The sequence below is a fragment of the Misgurnus anguillicaudatus genome, chromosome 24 (assembly GCF_027580225.2).
Source record: "Misgurnus anguillicaudatus chromosome 24, ASM2758022v2, whole genome shotgun sequence".
Classification (NCBI taxonomy): Eukaryota; Metazoa; Chordata; class Actinopteri; order Cypriniformes; family Cobitidae; genus Misgurnus; species Misgurnus anguillicaudatus.
In genome coordinates this window covers 11,362,364-11,382,610 of record NC_073360.2, presented here as the reverse complement: position 1 = coordinate 11,382,610, position 20,247 = coordinate 11,362,364, and the positions used below count along the sequence as shown (strand labels likewise).

Below are 20,247 nucleotides of genomic sequence, written 5' to 3'. Positions count from 1 at the left end.
CTGTCCATCACTACACCACGTCTGCAATCTTACAGATCAATGGGAATAAAACACACTCTGACCATAAATTCACAAACTGACTCTGAACAATCCTTTCGAAAGATTGCTTCTGTTGTCAAGCCTGAGACACATGATGATGTTCGTATCTGGATGTGAATCGTTTTGCTAGGGCTACAAATAGCATTTGCCAATAGTACACAACGGATTCAATGACCCTTTCTGTTCGTGATCAATGATGTGTTCTGGCTAATGGCTTTATTAAAGACAGCTTTAGGAAGCATTCACTTGGAGGTAAACCACAGATGGTTTGACACAGTTTATGCGGTCACATTGAAAGGTCAGTGTCAGAAATGGAAATTCTGCAATTGTTCTCGCCTCTATGTTGTTTGAAACTTATATAACCTAATTTTCTTCCAAGGTACATCAAAAATATCAGCCGCACAGTGACCAGGAGTTTTACAAAAGTCATAAAACGTCAGCGTACCCGTAAACTAATTCTTTATGTTGCACTAATCTGTATGACAGTGGTCATGAAATTAAAACTGACACTCGGCAACATTGAACCATTTTTTTGGGGGTAAACTACTCATTAAATGTGCATAATATACATATACACAATTAGTTTGGTCTTTCATGTTCTATCTTACTGTAGTTGTCATCCAGAGCATACAGTACTGGTAAAAACCAAAAGCTTTTGATTTATTATTCATGTGGCTCTTTCATGTTTGTATGTTTTCGCTTATGAAGCGAAATTCCAAGCCCATTCCAGAACCAACACACTAACATGTAATTTGCCTTTGATTATCTTTTCTTGCAGATTCTCTCTCTCTCTAAATAATTCGTAACACACAAAAGCTGATAGTGCAAATCACAAACTGTTTTCTGATAAACCCAAGCGAATAAATTCAAAGGTCTTGTTTTTCCACACAACCTCTTTCACCTCCAGCGGTCGGACTAAACTCGTCCTTTTCGCTTGTGCACTGTGACCTTTTTCATCTGATTGGCCCTTTATCCCTGTTTTCCGGCAGCTGTAAACATATTTTCTCTTAGCAGATTTACCCAGCACCCGTGTTGTACCCTTGCCATTACATCTCTCATTTGTCTCTCTTCCCAGGTGGTTGTTCACACCAGAGCAGGTGAGCGCCTGTACCGGATCTCACCTTGGGCAAAGTATGTGACCAAGCCTGAGAAATCCGTCATCTACGATTGGGTACATTGGGACCCTCCTCAACCTTACATTGTAAGTGATTATTTCTCCACATAATTTCTGTCTTTTATTTTTCATCCATAGCAGGGTTTCCTGCAGAAAATTTGTTAGTTAAGGTGGTAGGGTTGGGCGGGTGTGCATGGCGGGGGGCGTGGCAGTCAAAGGGGCAGGGCGTACGCGTCATGATGAAAATGAAATTTTTTTATTTAAAACACTCAAATAAAACTTAATTTTAAAGAAACTATGACAGAAAATGGACACATACTAGATTATTAATGAATTAAATGTTTTTAACAGATACCTCTAATGAAAAAAGCTGCGTGATGAAGTGAAACTAAAGGGTTAATAAACACAAACAGATGTTGTAGAACGTCTGGCGAACGATGATAGATAGCGCGAATATTGTAAAAACGTATTATTTCCCACTATTATTTACATTATCTTAAAGCAGTGTAACTACTTTAGCATGTAAATAATGCACATAAATAACGTGAGCAAGAGCGCTCAACAATTATATCTAATCAACAGGCACGTGAAACCTAGCTAGCAGGTTGCTCAAACAACAAAATCACCAGCTAACTTACTTTAATTTCACAAGAACTATAGACGAATACAATAACAGGCTTAAATAAACCCAAAGCATAAGTCCACTTACAGTTCTCACGGACACGCGTTTTATCAACCGGCTATCCTTCAGACAGTTGACGGACCATTTCGGCCATGTGGCGCACGTGAACGCTCGCGATGTGAAGTGCGTCCGCACTATTCTCCGAGATTTTTTATCAACTTGCTACTAAAGACAGTGAAGGACCACGTCTTTCTCTCATTTGGCCGTGTGGCGCACGTGCCCACTCGCGGTGTGAAGCGCGTCTGCGCTATTCTCTGAGATGCACACTTATGGCCTTTTGTGCAGCGACTTATTTTTTTTGGATGACCTAGTTAAAGCGGTAGGGTTTCCCAGCTTAGGCGGGCCGCCCAAACTGCAAAGTGCTGCGGGAAACCCTGCTATTTTCTGGAAGGCATTACACTTTTGTAAAAAATCATAAAAATGCTGGCGCTGGCTGACGTCTTCTTTTAAAAATGCTGGCGGGGAAAAGAGTTAAAGTTTACCTATGTGCTGCATATGTAATGCATTTGAACTTGACCTATAGGTATAAATGAATGGGTTTCAAAGCAAAGCAAATGTATAGTAAGGTGAGAAGAGGCACATAAATGCACCATGAGCCGTTTGTATTAAAAACATTTGTGTATGGTAGATGTAATAGTGCGTCAATGGCAAGTGAAGACTGGAAGTGTATTACAGACGTCTGTTAGAGCCCTTCAGCTATTAGTCATATTGCTATGCAACGATTTCTGAAATTATTTGTGGCATAGTCAGGTATGTTGAATGTGAATAAAAAAGTAACTCCAGAGACATTTTTCTTTCACCAGCACAAGCACCCTCGCCCAGCGAAGCCCAGGAGCTTACGTATCTATGAGTCCCACGTTGGAATCGCGTCTCCAGAGGGCAAAGTGGCATCTTACAGCAACTTTACACACAATGTGATTCCTAGGATCAAAGACCTTGGTAAGAAGCTGCTTTATTAACACAAAACAGTGTCGCACTTAAAGGGCTTGTTGGTAATAAACATTTAAACTGTTATCCATTGTATTTTATGTTGTTGGGTATCACAAAACGGAATATAATACGAAAAAGTACAGCGGTTTGCAATGATTCTCCTTTCCTCCACAACGCACGTTGGGGAGAGAATTCACCAAAGCCGCCTTAAGAGCATTGAGAGTAACTAGAGAGACGAGTAAAGTACAGTATTCAGATAGCGCAGATTATAGATAAATACATAGATACAGACAGACACACAGACAGACAGAGACAGATAGATAGATAAAAAAGTAAACTAATAATTAACATACTCGTGCGTGCTGGTTTGAGGGGGACCATGATCTTGCCTGAAATGGGTGTATGCTATCTTCAGCACAGATTCAGGCAGCATGCCTCAAATCCTGGGTGCTGAGTGAGGCACAGCACATTTGGTCGCGGGTAAGCCCCTCGACCAGCGACCAAAACGCACTCACTTCCTTACAGTCAGTAGTGGCGCGCCAATCGTGAGAGTCGTGACTTTCCCGGTGGGCCTGTCTGATAATAGTTATAAATTGCGAGTTATATTAGCAACACCGTCTGGCGGCGTGATGTGCAGCTGGTTCCCGCAGCCCGCTGGTCAAACTGTGCAGCCTCAAAGTATATAAAAGTGCTCAACCCATTTGGCATATCCAACCATGTCAAGGATTTATAAAAATACGAGGATCAGTGAGCGGTCCCTCCCAAAATGGCATAGCCTGTCGTCCTTTCATGTAAAAAGCCGCAGAACGGCTGTTTATTGCAGTATGCATGCGGTCGGATCAGAGTGCGCTGCAGCTGCTGACTGCTGATTCTGTGTATAAAATGATTGTGCGATTCATTATGATTACAATATATCAAAGCATCCTTTTATTTCACAAAACAATATATTTTAGCAAGTGTGGATTAAGGATGTTTAAAAATCTCTAGCCTGGTGGTCATAACACGAATGGATCGAATCAGTAGATTTGCAAAGTTTTATATATATATCATAAATAATAATTAGCATGGTAACTTTGCAGTATACCGCATTATATATTTCCTACTATGTATATATGATTTCCATATTATATACATAAGTATTCAATGGCAATTAATGTTTCATCTATCTCTATAGCTCTTGCTGTGGCTTTCATCCACTTTTCCCCATACCAAAAATGTAAAAAAAAGGTCTTTAAGACACTTTTTGAGACATTTTAAAAATGATATACATATCTTGAGTAAGATATGTACCCATTAATCGACATTGGTGGTTAACATGCAACACGCCCTTTAAAGGGCACCTCTTATGCAAAATCCACTTTTACAATGTGTTTGGACATAAATGTGTGTTGGCATTGAAAATCCACCTACTCCTATTTTAATCCTCATTAATCCAAACCTGTCTCATTAGACATGCTGCTTTGATTCTTTTGTAAATGTGATATCACACTAACAATGCCCAACCCACAACCACTGACTGACTGGTTAATGTTACCCAAAAGCTTTTCTAAATGTGTTGTAGAGCTAATGCGGCTACAGATATTATTATCTTGGACTGCATTCACAATAATTATATCTATTTTTAGCCGAAATCACTAAATTGTTGTAAGTCTGTTGATAAGGGCGTGAGGACCTTGAGCTCTTTTGCATTTAAAGGTACACGCGCTTTTTTGCTCTCACATCCAAATATGTGCATTTTGGACATGCTATAATAAATGATCTGTAGGATATTTCGGGCTAAAACTTCACAGACACATTCTAGTCATACCTGAGACATGGATATTACATATTGTAAAAATGGCCAAAATAGGTCCCCTTTTACTAATTTTGATAAAAAAGTGGAATTAAATTAATAATAGGATTGTTTTTATAATAATATGCTCATAAAACAACTTTTTGTTTCTTTTCTTTTTTTATTTTGTTTATGTGTTTTGTTTTTCTTGTTTGTTTGCTTATTAAATGGATAGTTCACTTTAAAATGAAAATTCTGTCATCATTTACTCATCTTCATGTTGTTTTAAACCTGTTTAAATTTCTTTTTTTCTGATGAACGCAAAAGATAATATTTTGAGAAATAATGGATACACACACTTCCATAGTAGGAAAAAAATATTTTGGAAGTATTGTGATAAATGATGAAGAAAATATTTTGATAAATGATGATAAGCACACAGTTGATGGTACCCATTTAATTCCATAATATTTTTTTATTCCTACTATGTAAGTCAATGTACACTATATGCTGTGTGCTAACCATCATTTTTCAAAATGTCATCTTTTGTGTTCATCAGAAAAAAGAAATTCATACAGGTTTAAAATAACATGAAGATGAGTAAATGATGACAGCATTTTCATTTTAAAGTGAACTATCCCTTTAACTTGCTTTTTATAATTTTGTTTTTTGTTTTTTTGTTTTACTTCTTTACAAAGCTATAGTCATTTTATTTTTTATTTTACCTTGCCTTTATTTTTTTCTCTTTATCCTTTTCAAAAGATTTGTTGAGAGAATTTGCTCTCAAGTAGGCGCTCCAATGTTATGCACTTGATAAAAGTGCTGGAACCATTAAATTTACATTTATGCATTTGGCAGACGCTTTTATCCAAAGCGACTTACAGTACGTTCAGTCAAAAAGATGCACCCTCGGCAGCAACGCCGCAGAGCACTTCATACTTTTTGGTTATATGTAGAAAGTAATTTTTTATTCAGAGAGGGGTGAAATTCTGTCTGCCAGCGCTCCTCCTTCATCACAAAGTATCCGAACTGCAGTGGTGCTTAACCTGACAGACCCGCCGTATAGATGATGAGCCACTGGCCTCGATGCCAATGTTGTGGGGAGGCTGTTGAGTAGGTCAACACCATGTTTGCAGGCTTCTGCCACCCTGTGAAGTGTTTATTAGTCCCATCATAGATGCTGGCGGAGAGAGGTGTGTTCGAGTGCACGCGGGTGTGTGTTTTGGAGATGTAGGGTGCATTTTCGAGTACGGCAGATGGAGTTCAGAAGCCTGCGGTTCGCTGATTGGGGTGATGCATGCATCGCATGGGTTCGGCTGGTGGTTAATCACAAACATTTGCAAACATTAACTTGTGATTCAGCATCCAAGAAACCTGTTTTGAAGGCTTTATTGTTTGCTTGTGTAAACAAACAATGTCTCGAAGACTGGATTTTGGGAATCGAGTGCCGCAGGGATGACTATAACAACTAGCTTCCGGTAACGACGCCATCTTGGACTCACGTGATTCACGAGAGTTTTAGCGTAGTGAGCGTTGGTTGCCATGGGAACGAATCGGGTGAGTCCAATATGGCATTGTTACCGGAAACTAGTTATTATAGTTTATAAAGTTTAAAATATGGATATTTTTCTTATTAAATCGGATCAATTGCCCGCAGATGACCTTTATTAACACCTTGGAGCCGTATGGATTACTTCTGTGAAGGATGGATGCACTTTTTTGAGGTTTAAGTTGTAATTTTCAGTAATTTTGTCTGGAGTATCGCTTTAAGGCTGACAAAATATAAGGCCACTTTTTTTTTGCGAATATAAAGTTCTTGTTGTGTTTTATACTTTTTTATTTTTAGGCAAAACAGAAGTGCGTATACAACCATTTTTTTTAAAACCTGTGTGGGAGGACAGGCATTTTTTAAAGCCTTGCAATACAGTTTGCCATAACAAATACTGTGATAGAATAATTCATGCACATGTCCGTGCACCGTATCTTCCTGTCCCAGGATTTCTCATAGTTTGTGGTAACCGCCTTGCATCTCCCTGGAAAAATTGCTGTACTGCCATCTAAAACCCTTCGAAAAGCGTTCGGCATGTGTGTACTGTTTGTGCGCCTGGGCGTGCGCATCATCGGTGAGACATTTCTCTGAGCTCCTGGTGCTTGCACATCTCATCAAAAAATAAGCAAACTTTCTCTGAAGCGGGCAAAGAAGATGGCGAGATAGATAAATAAATAACCCAATCTGCTCAGAAAATAAAACAATTGTGTGTGAAAAGCTGAATCTCTCTCCCGAGTCCTTCCCTTGCAGTTTCAAAGCTGTGTCAGTGTAGTTGCGTGTTGCATGTTTTTTTTTCGGCCTGATCTGGGACCGCGTATGACCCAAGGAGTCCTTCAATCGGCACATCCCAGTGGCCGCTGCGTGTCGTGCGGGCAACGTGTTGGCATGAAAGACTCTGCTTCTTTTGAGGATGCTCATCTGTCATGGCTAGAAGGGGCACAAAAGGTGTTTTGTAGGGTTTGACGGTTTGGTAAATGTTTCTGTACCTCGTAGTTGACCAGGACTGTCTGTGAAATCCAAAGTGTGATCTAATAATGAGATTAGGAGCATTAAAGTTTGATTTCAACCATTCAATCTTGGACATGACCTTACTTAGTCAGTTTTAAAGGGGACATTTCACAAGACTTTTTTAAGATGTCAAATAAGTCTTTTGTGTCCCCAAAGTATGTGAAGTTTTAGCTCAAAATACCATATAGATAATTTATTACATCATGTTAAAATTGCCACTTTAGGTGTAAGCAAAAATGTGGCGTTCTGGGTGTGTCCTTTAAAATGCAAATGAGCTGATCTCTGCACTAAATGGCAGTGTTGTGGTTGGATAGTGCAGATTAAGGGGCGGTATTATCCCCTTCTGACATCACAAAGGGAGCCACATTTTAATTACCTGTTTTTCACATGCTTGCAAAGAATGGTTTATCAAAACTGGGTTGATCTTTTTCACATTTTCTGGGATGATAGAAGCACAGGGGACCCAATTATAGCACTTAAACATGGAAAAAGTCTGATTTTAAAGATATCAAGGTTATATTTTTTCACTGTTCTTAGCATTATGTCAAATGATTTTATGCAGAAACAGTAAGTCATAAAAAATACCTTTAGCCGTGTTTTCACAGACAGGGTCACATATTGTCTGATTAATATGAAAAAATGTTTTGAATGTATGTCAGAGTCATAGTTCTCTGTGTGGGAGTTTAGAATGTATTGCTATAGGGAATAACAAATTCATACTATCTATACTTACAATATATTACATTGATATTCATAAATTAGTCAAATCAGAATTTGCATGTACGTTGGATTAAAGTGTCTGCCTAAGTAATTTAATAAATATATTTAACTTAAATATATTTAATTTCAAGCCTGTATGTCTTTTATTTGTGCAGAAACTGAACAGAAAGTGAATATATTTACACTTATTTACCATACAACAGAAATAGATGTGGACTGGTACTGTTAAACTTTTAAAATGATCAAAATGTACCATACATGGTACAGGTCTATATAATGTAGATCATCATTAATATTATAGTTGTTCACATTGAAATGTCTTGAAAGATAGACATATAGACATAGATCTGCTAACACTACTCTCTTTACTATCATACACACAGGTTATAACTGTATTCAGCTGATGGCCATAATGGAGCATGCGTATTACGGCAGCTTTGGTTACCAGGTCACGAGTTTCTTCGCTGCATCAAGGTAAATATTTCTGAATATTGAGAAATGTTTAAGGTGCAATGTGTAAGTTTTAGAAGGATCTCTTGACAGAAATGCAATATAAAATACATAACTTTAATATCGGAGGTGTTTAAAGACCTTACATACACGAACTGTTTGTTTTTATTACCTTAGAATGAGACGATTTTATCTACATACACCGCAAGCCCCTTTACATGGAAGTCGCTGTCATGTTTCTATAGTTGCGTTTCGAAATTGTGGTTGGTTAAAGTTCGTTATCTCACTGCTAGATGCCGCTGAAAATAAACATACTGTTCCTTTAACGCTGTCCCTGCCATTGACAAGTTATCTCTTCAATTAAGAGAAAACATTTCCTTGCCAATGACGCTTTCCTGACGAGTTTTTAAGGTAAGCATTAATTTGGCTATTATTGTCTAGATCAGTGGTTTTCAAACTGGGGGCCGCAAGATGGTGCCAGGGGGGCCCCAGTTTTATGACATTTTATGAAATACGTTAATTTATCATGAATTCTTTGTAATTAAACCTAAAAAAATAAGGCTACTAACCAAAAGCACTACTTTTTTGTATAATTCAATGTTTTTTTTTATTAAAATTTTAAGTTTTTTTGTCAAAAATTTTCTTTGGGGGGCCACGAAGGAATGCGCCGTACACAAGGGGGGCCGCACGCTGAAAAATTTTGGGAACCACTGGTCTAGATGGCCCTCTTACCCAATATATAAAAAACTGAAGCAAAACTAATTTTACAAATTTTAAACTCTGTGTATGTTTTGATCATCTTTCTGAATCGGATCTCTAACAAAAGTCTTTCAGCCTTTTGCTTAAAATTTTGTATTTTTAAAGAGAAGCCTCCCCATATTTAATAGGTTATAAAAAGAGAACAAATAAAGTTAGGATGAAACTTTTATTTCCCGTTTTGTTTGTTAGTTAAGTTGACACAGAGGGTTTGTTCTTTCATTGGAAATATATTTGTATGTTTATATATTTCTAGAAGAAAATTTTCCTGTAAGGCATTTTGTGAAAATTACTGGTATTTTAGGTCAAAATAATTAATATTTTGTTGTTATAGCTGTTGACGAAGTGCTGTTATCTATGCTTTTACTCACGCATAAACTGTATCAAACTGCCATAGCTCGCAGAGGTAATAACTAATTAATTAATTTCCACAGACATTTACTTAGATGCGCAATAATGTTTATCTAGTAAATGTTAATATAACTTAAATCTTAAATCTTGTTAAAAGTTAGTTACATGCGGTTGCGCTTCAGCCTTCAACCCGGCGAGTGAACCTGAATGTGTTTTCACGAGGCTAATGATTTAATGATTAAGCGTTTTTTTTTTATTTCCCACAAGCATTTATTTATGGCTGTTCATGTAAAGTTACAGGATTTAATATATCAATCTACATGACTCTTTTTTTAGCCAAGCTGCATGCGTTGCATATTAGGCATTTATGACACATCTCATCTGTGCATTTATGGCTGTTATGTTTACTAAAGTTGATTTATTAAAGTAAAGTAAAGTAAGCAGTCCAGCACGCAATTCTCAAAATGGCCACAAGAGGTTGGCGTTTATCGGCAAATTCGATATTACAAAATCGATACCAGGGTTTGGGGCACTGCATACGCGCATTATAACAATGCTTATCATCTCGGTTACAAATTTGATTCTTGTAAATGGTAAAGAATGATCCCCCCCTTTTGTATTTATTGTAGGGGTATAACAATAATTTGCGATCCACACTAATAATAACGATTATCCGACTGTCCGATATCGGGTCTGAATCGCAACGGCGATATTATGCACAGCTCTTTCACATACTATGGCTCTTTGATCAGTATGAAGTTCTTATTAATCCTAAATCACTGCGAGTTCGAGCATGCATTTGAAAAAGCAACACTCGGCAAACATAATCATTGTAAATATTCTTTATAATGAAAATCCATGAAAAGTTTAATTGTGGGGCTTATTGTGTTTCTGCATAATCATACTCTAATAATAAAAAGAAATAGAAATAGAATTTTTTAATTGGGACTGTTTGTATTGGTCAGTTTTAGTTCTAAATAAAATACAAACATTTAGTCTATGCAACTTCACAGTACATGAACCCGTTGCAGTGCATTTTGGGCTTCTTTTATCAGCCAAGTATACTTGCTATGCTTTCTTACAGTTTTACCCAAACTATGTATCTTAGTTGACAGAATTGCATTGCTTCCTAACTTTTGGAAAAGTTTTTGTGGCAGGAGTGCCCTTTGATGTCTGGGTATGCAGCTTACAAGGATTTTGAAGAAAGTTTTCTACCACTTCGATGTAACAATTGGTGCGAAGTGTCTTTTTCATGGATCATTGTAGTTGATCTAATATTTACATTTTCTTTTTATTCATTTTCATCATTTTTACATCTCTCTCTCTCTCTCTCTTTCTGTCTTTCTTTCTCTCTCTCTCGCGCTTTCGTTCTCTCTCCCTCACACACACACATCCATGGCCCCAAATCACAGAGATGCTGCTGTGACGGGGCCGATAATCTCCCTGTAAACACATTTGCAGTTAATCCTGTAGAGAGGTAGAGGCCTCTGATAAAGGAAGACGGGCAGGAATTCTTTATTTATGTGCTTTATTCCGTCCGTCGACCTTACTTGCTAGCGCCGGAGACAGCCTATAGTGCGAGTATAATGTATACAGAGTAATTTCACCCATGATTGATCTCCCCGAGCCGTTTGAAAAGTGCAAGGTCTAGATGCTGGGAAGGGGCGGGAGCAGGCGGAGGGGTATCGTTGTCACCGCGCGTCAGAAAGTAATATGATGATAGCCGGAGGAGAGATGATGGTTCGAAGAGCAATTACACGAAGCAGATACAAAGTCTTGATGGAAATCTGCTGCATTCACCCTTTTGTTCCGCAAGGAGCAATGTGTTGACCCCGACGGAGGCTTTGACCTCTGCTTAGTGTCTATGACGTGGTAAACGAACCTAGATTGATTTTTATTTACTGGCATATTTGTTTGTTTTCAGGTGGCACGGTTGATGTATTCGTATGCGTGTCGCAACGCAACGCTAAACACAGCTGTTGCGGAGAGGGATAAACGTTTGGTGATAAACACGCACATGTGCGCACACGTTATGGGGATGGTGTGACCTAACCGTTGTAGGCTAAAATCGAAGGCACAATATATTTGCTGTTAGCATTGTGTCCTTGAGCAAGGTACTTGAGGATGAAGTTTTATATTTTTCTCTGCTGTAATCAGAAACATGATAGACATTGGGAAATGAATGGTGCTTTAAAAGAATTGATTAAAATGATGGTCTCTAAAACGAGATTGTCATATCATTGACCTAGAAAAAGCTATTTTATTCCGGTCTCTATTGTCATAGGGGCCACCACATGACCAGACATGTCTCCTGTATAGCTCAGTGGTAAAGCATTGCGTTAGCAGCACAAAAGGTCATGGGTTTAAACCGGGTGTGCCTCATACATCCTCAAAAGTGAAGCTGCTGGCTCTTTGATCGTCCCCTGGTGGCTGGATGCAGTACAAGTCATAAACCCCGCCCTTGCCATGCCAACGAACGGGACTTGAGTCAAAATAAAAAAATAAAATATACTTCCAATAAAATTTTCCGAAAGATGGTTTTGGTCCTTTAAGGTAGTTGTTATCACGCTGATATATGTTCATTTTTGTGATAAATTTAATTTTAGCTAGTAATTTGATGCTCTAGAAATGAGGCGTGATGTTATGATTATAACATTTGTGATTGACAGCTTCTCTCAGTGGACTGCTGGAGCTCGAAGGAAGATTGAAGATATAACTAACTATTCATTTTTGATTTCTGTGTTATTTCACACCAACAAAATGAGTTGTATTTAACTTAACTTATTTTAGCAAGCTAGTCAAAGGGGCGTGGTTGAATTGGGTGCGCGTTTGGGTGAAAGTTTGATACCATGCTCCACCTCCCCACAGACGATTCATTCAGCGCATGCCCTGGCTCCAAACTGATGTTTTTGCGTATCAGTGTCGATCATCGTACATTTTACGTTCCGTTTCTTACAATGGAAGAAAGCGTCATCACGTCGTCCATCTTTTTTTCAGTCTATGGTTCAAACCCAGGGAACACACATATTGATAAAAAACATGTATACCTTGTAATTCATCGTAAGTTGTGTTTGGATTAAAGCATCTGCCGAACATGATCTCACAAATTCCGCGGTATAGTCACCGAATAGTTTTTGTCACGGATCTCCGCATTTTTCCGTGTCCGTACCACGGACTTTCTTTTCCGTTTTTTCAGTAATGGTTACTCAATTGTTTTTCCTATTTTTAAACCACTTTCGCGCAGGTTTGGGGTTAGATTTGGGATTTGGGTTAGGATGTCACTTTAACTATTGGTTTATAGAATTTTTTTTCCGAATTTTTAAACAATTGTCGCCTGACGTTAGGGTTAGAGTTGGGTTTGGGTTAGGATGTCATTTTATGTTACATAAAGTCGTTCTAATCCCAAACCCACGCTTAAATGGTAAGAAAATAGGAAAAACAATTGAATAAGCAATACGTGAAACTGACACGGAAAAGAAAGTCTGTGGTACGGACACGGTAAAATGCGGAGATCCATAACAATGACACGGATAAATTAGCAAAATGTTCTGTGACTATAACACGGAAATTCGTGAGATCAGGTTGATCTGCCAAATGCATAAATGTGTCTTTCAATTTCAATAAAAGTACTAAATATTAGAGCAGTAACAGTATTAATAAGTTTACTTTGTATGTTGCTTTTCATTTGGGGTTTTAAACAATAAATGCGTTATAATTTTTAAGTAAAAATTATTATTGTATTTTTCGGTCTATAAGCCGCGTTTTTTCATAACTTGGCTGGTGCTGCGTCCTACAATCAGGTGCGCCTTGTAAGTCAGTATGAATTAATGTTGACATTTATGAGGCAAGGGACATCATTACCGTCTACAGCCGAGAGTGCGCCATATGCTGCTTCTGTATTTATGTAATTCAATGGATTCAGTAATGTGGAATGACGAGTATGCGAACTTTACTCTAGTTGTCTTGTTCGGTTAATTTAGCCTATTCTACCTTCCAGGTAAGTTCTGTATGTTATGGTTTATCGTTTAAATAACTGATAATTTTACTTTAACGTACTACGTAACGTATTTTGCAACCCATTAATGGGTTTAAGATATACACACCCAGCAATGGATAATTGAAATGTATCATTAGATGAAACTGAAATGTTATATGCAGCAAAATTTGTGCACCAATAGCAATCAATGGTTTGCAACATTGCACATAAACATTATAAACAAATCTTTCTGTATTTCATGTAAATTATTAAGAGAAGGTCCACCGTCATTTTGAGCCGAAACAGTGGTATACATTTTTGGCCCTTTATCTGTGACACCAACAGTCTGCTGTTTCCCAGTGCTTCTTCTTGTGGGATACTCTCCCTGAAAAACATCTCTATACTTTTCAAAGGATTGTTCCCAACAGTTGGACTCTTGCTAGATTCGAGCTTAACCCAAGAATAACAACATGCGTTTTGACAGACAACCTCTGGCCTGCCAGCTCTGATATCTGCCTTCATCTCTTCTTCTCTCTAGTCGTTACGGCACCCCAGAGGAACTAAAGGAGCTGATTGACGTTGCTCACTCTCTTGGTATCGTCGTCCTGCTGGATGTGGTACACAGCCACGCATCCAATAACACAGAGGACGGCCTGAACAAGTTTGATGGCTCAGATTCCTGTTTCTTTCACAGCGGTCCCCGTGGAGTACACAGTCTCTGGGACAGCAGACTCTTCAACTACTCTAGGTGAGATTTGGGGATTGTTTGTTTTTTTACATTTCAAATGCTCTGGCTGTACTCGGCTGGTTTTGATTCAATACTTCAAATGGCAACTGAATGCAGTTTATTGTGCCAAAAGTTAACGTTTGCCTCTACAGTTTCTACAGTGATTTATGTGGCATTGGGGGTCATTGGAAAATTGTGTAAAATATTTACGTTTATATTAAACATAATACAGAAAAGTCAGTTTTAAGTCAACATTAAACTACTCCATCCAATTCCCAATGTTGGGGTGCGTATTAAACCTGATGTTTGTCAGCTCTGCAGATTTTACAAAGGAACGATAAACGCTGTCGAAAAATTATACAGCTCATTTAGATGTGCAAATTAGTTAACAAGTTATTATTTAGCAGACACGTGTCACACAGTTTACTTAGGTTATGTATAAGTACCATGGTCAAAGGCGACAGGTCATGTTGGATTTAAACTAGCATTTTTCTAGTTTTTATTCCAGACCTAAAACTTCCCAAAGTTGGAAAACAAATGCATAACAGTTTTTTTAGCATGCAGCAGCATCAAACAAATATTTTATGGAAAACGTTTTATGAATTTTAATTTGTTTGGAAAAATATCCACATTTATACTTTAAAGTTGAATAAGATTAGGGCAGTATTTATTTTACTCTAGTTTTGCTTACATTTCTACCAGTCAAAGGCTTGTGCAATTCATTCAACATTCACAAATTATTTTATTTATTATAATAAAAATGTGCAATTATCAAATGATGCACAAAATTTGTGTTAAACCTATTCTGTGCATTTACCGTAAGGAGACCCGGTATGCAGTTATAATAAGTTAATGAGATGCTTTATCCTTTTATTTTACTTGGAAAGGTGCAAAGCCTTGATCAAACCCAAGTACAAGAACAAAGCATACGTATGACAGCCTACATCTAACAATGTGTGTCCTAATGTTAGCTGTGTTAACACATTAAAGACGTAACCCACGAGACCTTGCAATAAGGCATTTGGCTCAAAATATCAAAGGAATATAAAGAATCACTCATACATTGTGATTTAACTAAAGAGCATGTTTAAATATGTAGTAGCTTAAAGTGTCCTTGTGTATCAGCGAATCAAAGCGGATTTACAACCTTGTTATTCCCATTCACATACACTCACAGCACCATAGATACCATCCAAATTGTTCACAGCCAAAATATATATAATGTGCATGGCTTAAAGGCGGAGTGCACAATGTTTGAAAAACGCTTTGGAAAAGGGAGTCGGGCCAACTACCAAAACACACTTGTAGCCAATCAGCAGTAAGGGGCGTGTCTATTAACCGACATCATTGCTGGGGTTGTGTATGTGTGGGGCGGGTCTATCAAAAGAAGGTCCAGATTCTATTGTGGTAGGGGTGTGTATGTTTAGGTGATTTCAAATGTCAACACTGGCTTTCAAACATTGTGTACTCCGCCTTTAATGGCTTTATTTATTAGACCACGTATGCTTTAATCTCCTACAATCTGGTGTCCAAATATGTGGACATCACATTTTTGTTTGTGTGCACCATAAAAGTTAATTCTGTGTAACTGGTGACAACTGATGATGTTTTTCAAAAAGAGCTTTTATGTACCAAACTATTTGGTTATTATATTTATTGGTTCTTTCTAACCTCAAATAGCTGGAAGAAATCTAAAATGCAAGCCAAACCAATGATCGGGTCATAGAAAGTTAATGCAAACTCTAACCTTTTTTTAGAGAGTTCTCGACATTTTATCATTTTGAACAGGAGTGATAAATGTCAAATTGAAGTCACGTTTTTATACCCAAATTTGAACTGGCCCATTTGGTTTTTCTCAGAAGTAACAAATAGATCAAGCGTAACATTCAACCATTAAAACATATTTTTCTATTAAGGACTGCAAGTAAATAACTGTAATTGGGCATCTGAATAAAAATAAAATAATAAGTACTTGACAATTTTTTCTGCCTTTCTTGTAAAACAGTAAATTTATGGATAACAACAGTGATTTTGGTTTTCCGCTTAGAAAATCGTCACGTTTTATTTTGTGCCACCATACTTGCTCGTGTAATTACTCATGTAACAGTCTTTAAATAGGGAAAACATGATGGAAGTGTTTGGTGGCTTCTGAATTCGTCCCTGTTTGGATCCTTAGGAATGAATGGGGCTAGGCTAAATGCGAACACATTCACAACGAGCTGTACAATGATTAAGTGCACGCATTGAGAAAAGAGAGGTATGTGTTAATTCGTCTAAGTTGAGGGAAGAACAGTAAAATATTGAAAAACGTTTTCCTTTAAGTACAACGCACGTGCGTTATATGAAACCGTATATATGCATTTAGATACAGCGGGGTAAATAAGTATTTGACACAGCAGCATTTTTATCAGTAAGGGGATTTCTAAGTGGGCTATTGACACACAATTTCCATCAGATGTAGCCATTAAGCAAAATATTGAATTCATACAAAGAAATCAGAACATTTAAGTATACAAGTTGAGTCATAATAAATAAAGTGAAATGATATGGGGAATAAGTATTGAACACACTTTATTTAATACTTTCTTTGTAGAAAATCCTTTGTTGGTGATTACAGCTTCTAGACGAATTCAATATTTGATGGCTTGATGGCTACATATGGTGGAAATTTTGTATCAATAGCCCACTTCGAAATCCCCTTACTGATAAAAATGCTGATGTGTCAAATACTTATTTTCCTCGCTGTACATATGCATGAAAGGTGCAATGTGGGACTTTTAGAAGGATCTTTTGAGAGAAATGCAATATAATATGCATAACTATATTATCCGTGGGAAAAAAGAACATACAACATGAACTGTAATGTATTTATTACCTTACAATGAGTCGTTTTAATCTACATACACCGTGTGTCCCTTACATCAAGGTCGCCATTTTGCACATTCGCAAACTGTTCTGTAGATTGTGTTTTGTTACTACGTTGTCTCATCTGAACGCTTAGGCAGCTGACTTGTTGCCTCATAAGACGATGACTTCGGCGACATGAAGGCAGCTCTGGGAAACCCACAAGAGCGCCTTTGTGAAAACTAATCCCATATTTGAAAAGTACTATACTAATTTCTCTCTGGAAATGCAATCCAAGGTGTAAAAAGTGAAAATAAAACTTTATTTACACAAAATTTGTGCTCCAGCCGCTTTTTGGCAGCCATTTTTTTTACTCGACCAATCACATTCCCCGCACACACCCACTCATAGAATTGTGGGACAAGACGATGAAGAAATTTCAGGAGACAGGAAGTAAATCAAACATTGGATTCGGATGTCTTCCTGCCTTGGGATGCTGCCTCCGAAGGGTGCATTTTAGAGCTTTCAGACACAGCCGTTGTCTCTGAAAATGACGTGTTTTTTCCTGTGGCGGCTATTATAGCTTTTCTATGCGTTTTAAAAGGGAGGGGTGAGCTGTGGACTGAGCCGTTGGTTACAATTCCTTTGTAACGCTAGATGGCGCGTAAAATCTACACACTGGACCTTTAATATCACCGGAAGCTACCGTTGTTTAAAGTTGTGTAAAGTGTGTGCGTTTGAGAGTCATGCTCACAGGTCATCACTCTGCAATTAATATGTCACATGAAATTATGCGTCTATAATTAGTTTCCTTCATCAGCACTTTTGTGTGCTCACGATCAAACATTAATTTGTCCTTATCTCTCGCTATAGAATATTCATATAAAGCGGTTAAAGATGCTTTCTGTTTATGAATAACCATTGCCGTATTTGCCTATTTCGACTCATTCATCTTTGAAACAAAGAGACAATGGAGCAGCTAAGAAGCTTAGAAAGAGAAACCCACAGTAGAGCAAAGTTAAATACCAAGAGCAGCATATCATTAAATGGTTGCTTCTGCTATAAAGTCATTTTAGGACAAGTACAGTTGCTGAAACTTATTTTTGGCTTGCCATAGGTAAAATATGCATTATTTCTGTCGCCATTAGGTTTTCTTCACAAGCGTGTGCCAACTAATATGTTAATTTCTTTTTTATCTCCATACTGAAGAGCGAGCCTCTACTGTACTGGTTTTGCCTCTGGCTGTATTCCCATTGCACCTTCTGAGGCTGACAGTAATTACTTCAATGTTATGTCTGAAACCTTTCTGCCACAAAGCGATGTGAATTCTTCATCAATATGTCTCTCCTCATTGTTCTCTGCCTTTATCTCTGAAGTTTACATGTGAAATGTGCTGTTAAAAGTTTACTAACTGCATTCAGAACGTTACAATAACCACACTGTTCTGTTTCAATATATGTGCTCGAAATGAGAAATATTTAGCTCCTTCTTTGTCATAGTCCTCTTGTTTTAAGAATTAAAGATTGCATTTATTGTATCTATCTTAAAAGCAGACATATCCATCAGTAAATTAATCCAAAATGATTTAAATGAGTAAATAAAAATATCTTCTGAAGAAACACAAAATATATTTGTGAAATAAAACAATGACATTTTTAAGCTTGGTGAAATTGAGCCAAAACAAGCAAATTTGAGCTTTATATTAAATTATAGTGACACTTTCATCATTATATATATTTTTAATTGAAGTTGTAATGTTTTTCATCATGTGACATGCAAGAAGATTGTCTTTTTACACACACAAAAAGCTTGTGTTCATCTGAAGAAAGGAAGTCACATAACTCTTGGAAAGCATGAGGGTCAATTATGAAACATAATTTGAAGACAATTTGGGATGCACCGAATGTAAGGCATTCGAGATGATTATTCAGCCGAAAATAGCAAAAACAAATTTTCTGTCTTTGGCTGAACAAGAGAAAAGGCCAAATAAATTTTACCAAATGATCCTGGGTGTTTGTCTGCTGAATGCACAAGCACGGAGAACAAAATACTTTATCTCTCTACCTCTGCAGTATGTCATCAAAACTTCCTAAAACCAGTAAAGTCCTGGAAATCGAGAAATCACAATGTATGATTTTTTAACTGTTTATTTGTATGATACACCTGCAAATAAGTATTTGAATACCTGAGAAAGTCAATGTTAATATTTGGTACAGTAGCCTTTGTTTGCAATTACAGAGGTCAAACGTTTCCTGTAGTTTTTCACCAGGTGTGCACACACTGCAGGAAGGATTTTGGCCCACTCCTCCACACAGATCTTCTCTAGATCAGTTAGGTTTCTGGCCTGTCGCTGAGAAACACAGAGTTTGAGGTCCCTCCAAAGATTCTCTATTGGGTTTAGGTCTGGAGACTGGCTAGGCCACGCCAGAACCTTGATATGCTTCTTACAGAGCCACTCCTCGGTTATCCTGGCTGTGTGCTTCGGGTCATTGTCATGTTGGAAGACCCAGCCTCAACCCATCTTCAATGGTCTAACTGAGGGAAGGAGGTTGTTCCACAAAATCCGCAATACATGGCCCTGGTCATCCTCTCTTTAATACAGTGCAGTCGCCCTGTCCCATGTGCAGAAAACACCCCCAAAGCATGATGCTACCACCCCCATGCTTCACAGTAGGGATGGTGTTCTTGGGATAGTACTCATCATTCTTCTTCCTCCAAACATGTTTAGTGGATTTATGACCAAAAAGTTCTATTACAGTTCTATTACAGTTCTACCACATGACTTTCTCCCATGACTCCTCTGGATCATCCAAATGGTCATTGGCAAACTTAAGACGGGCCTGGACATGTGCTGGTTTAAGTAGGGGAACCTTCTGTGCCATGCATGATTTCAAACCATGACGTCTTGGTGTATTACCAACAGTAACCTTGGTGGTCCCAGCTGTTTTCAGGTCATTGACCAGCTCCTCCTGTGTAGTCCTGGGCTGATTTCTCACCTTTCTTAGGATCATTGAGACCCCACGAGGTGAGATCTTGCATGGAGCACCAGTCCGAGGGAGATTGACAGTCATGTTTAGCTTCTTCAATTGTCTAATGATTGCTCCAACAGTGGACATTTTTTTCACCAAGCTGCTTGGCAATTTCCCTGTTGCCCTTTCCAGCCTTGTGGAGGTGTACAATTTTGTGTCTTTGGACAGCGCTTTGGTCTTGGCCATGTTAGTAGTTGGATTCTTACTGATTGTATGGGGTGGACAGGTGTCTTTATGCAGCTAACAACCTCAAACAGGTGCATCTAATTTAGGATAATAAATGGAGTGGAGGTGGACATTT

At 37.9% G+C, this 20,247-nt stretch overlaps 1 protein-coding gene across 1 annotated transcript in view; it reads left to right on the top strand.

Moving 5' to 3' along the window:
* Nucleotides 1-20,247, top strand: part of gbe1b (glucan (1,4-alpha-), branching enzyme 1b) — a 174,246-nt gene that overhangs the window by 34,030 nt on the left and 119,969 nt on the right. The window contains exons 4-7 of the mRNA XM_073863520.1: nt 1,115-1,240; nt 2,639-2,774; nt 8,197-8,287; nt 13,885-14,094. Of these exons, the coding sequence (XP_073719621.1) occupies nt 1,115-1,240; nt 2,639-2,774; nt 8,197-8,287; nt 13,885-14,094 (563 nt within the window). The remainder of the gene's footprint in view (nt 1-1,114; nt 1,241-2,638; nt 2,775-8,196; nt 8,288-13,884; nt 14,095-20,247) is intronic.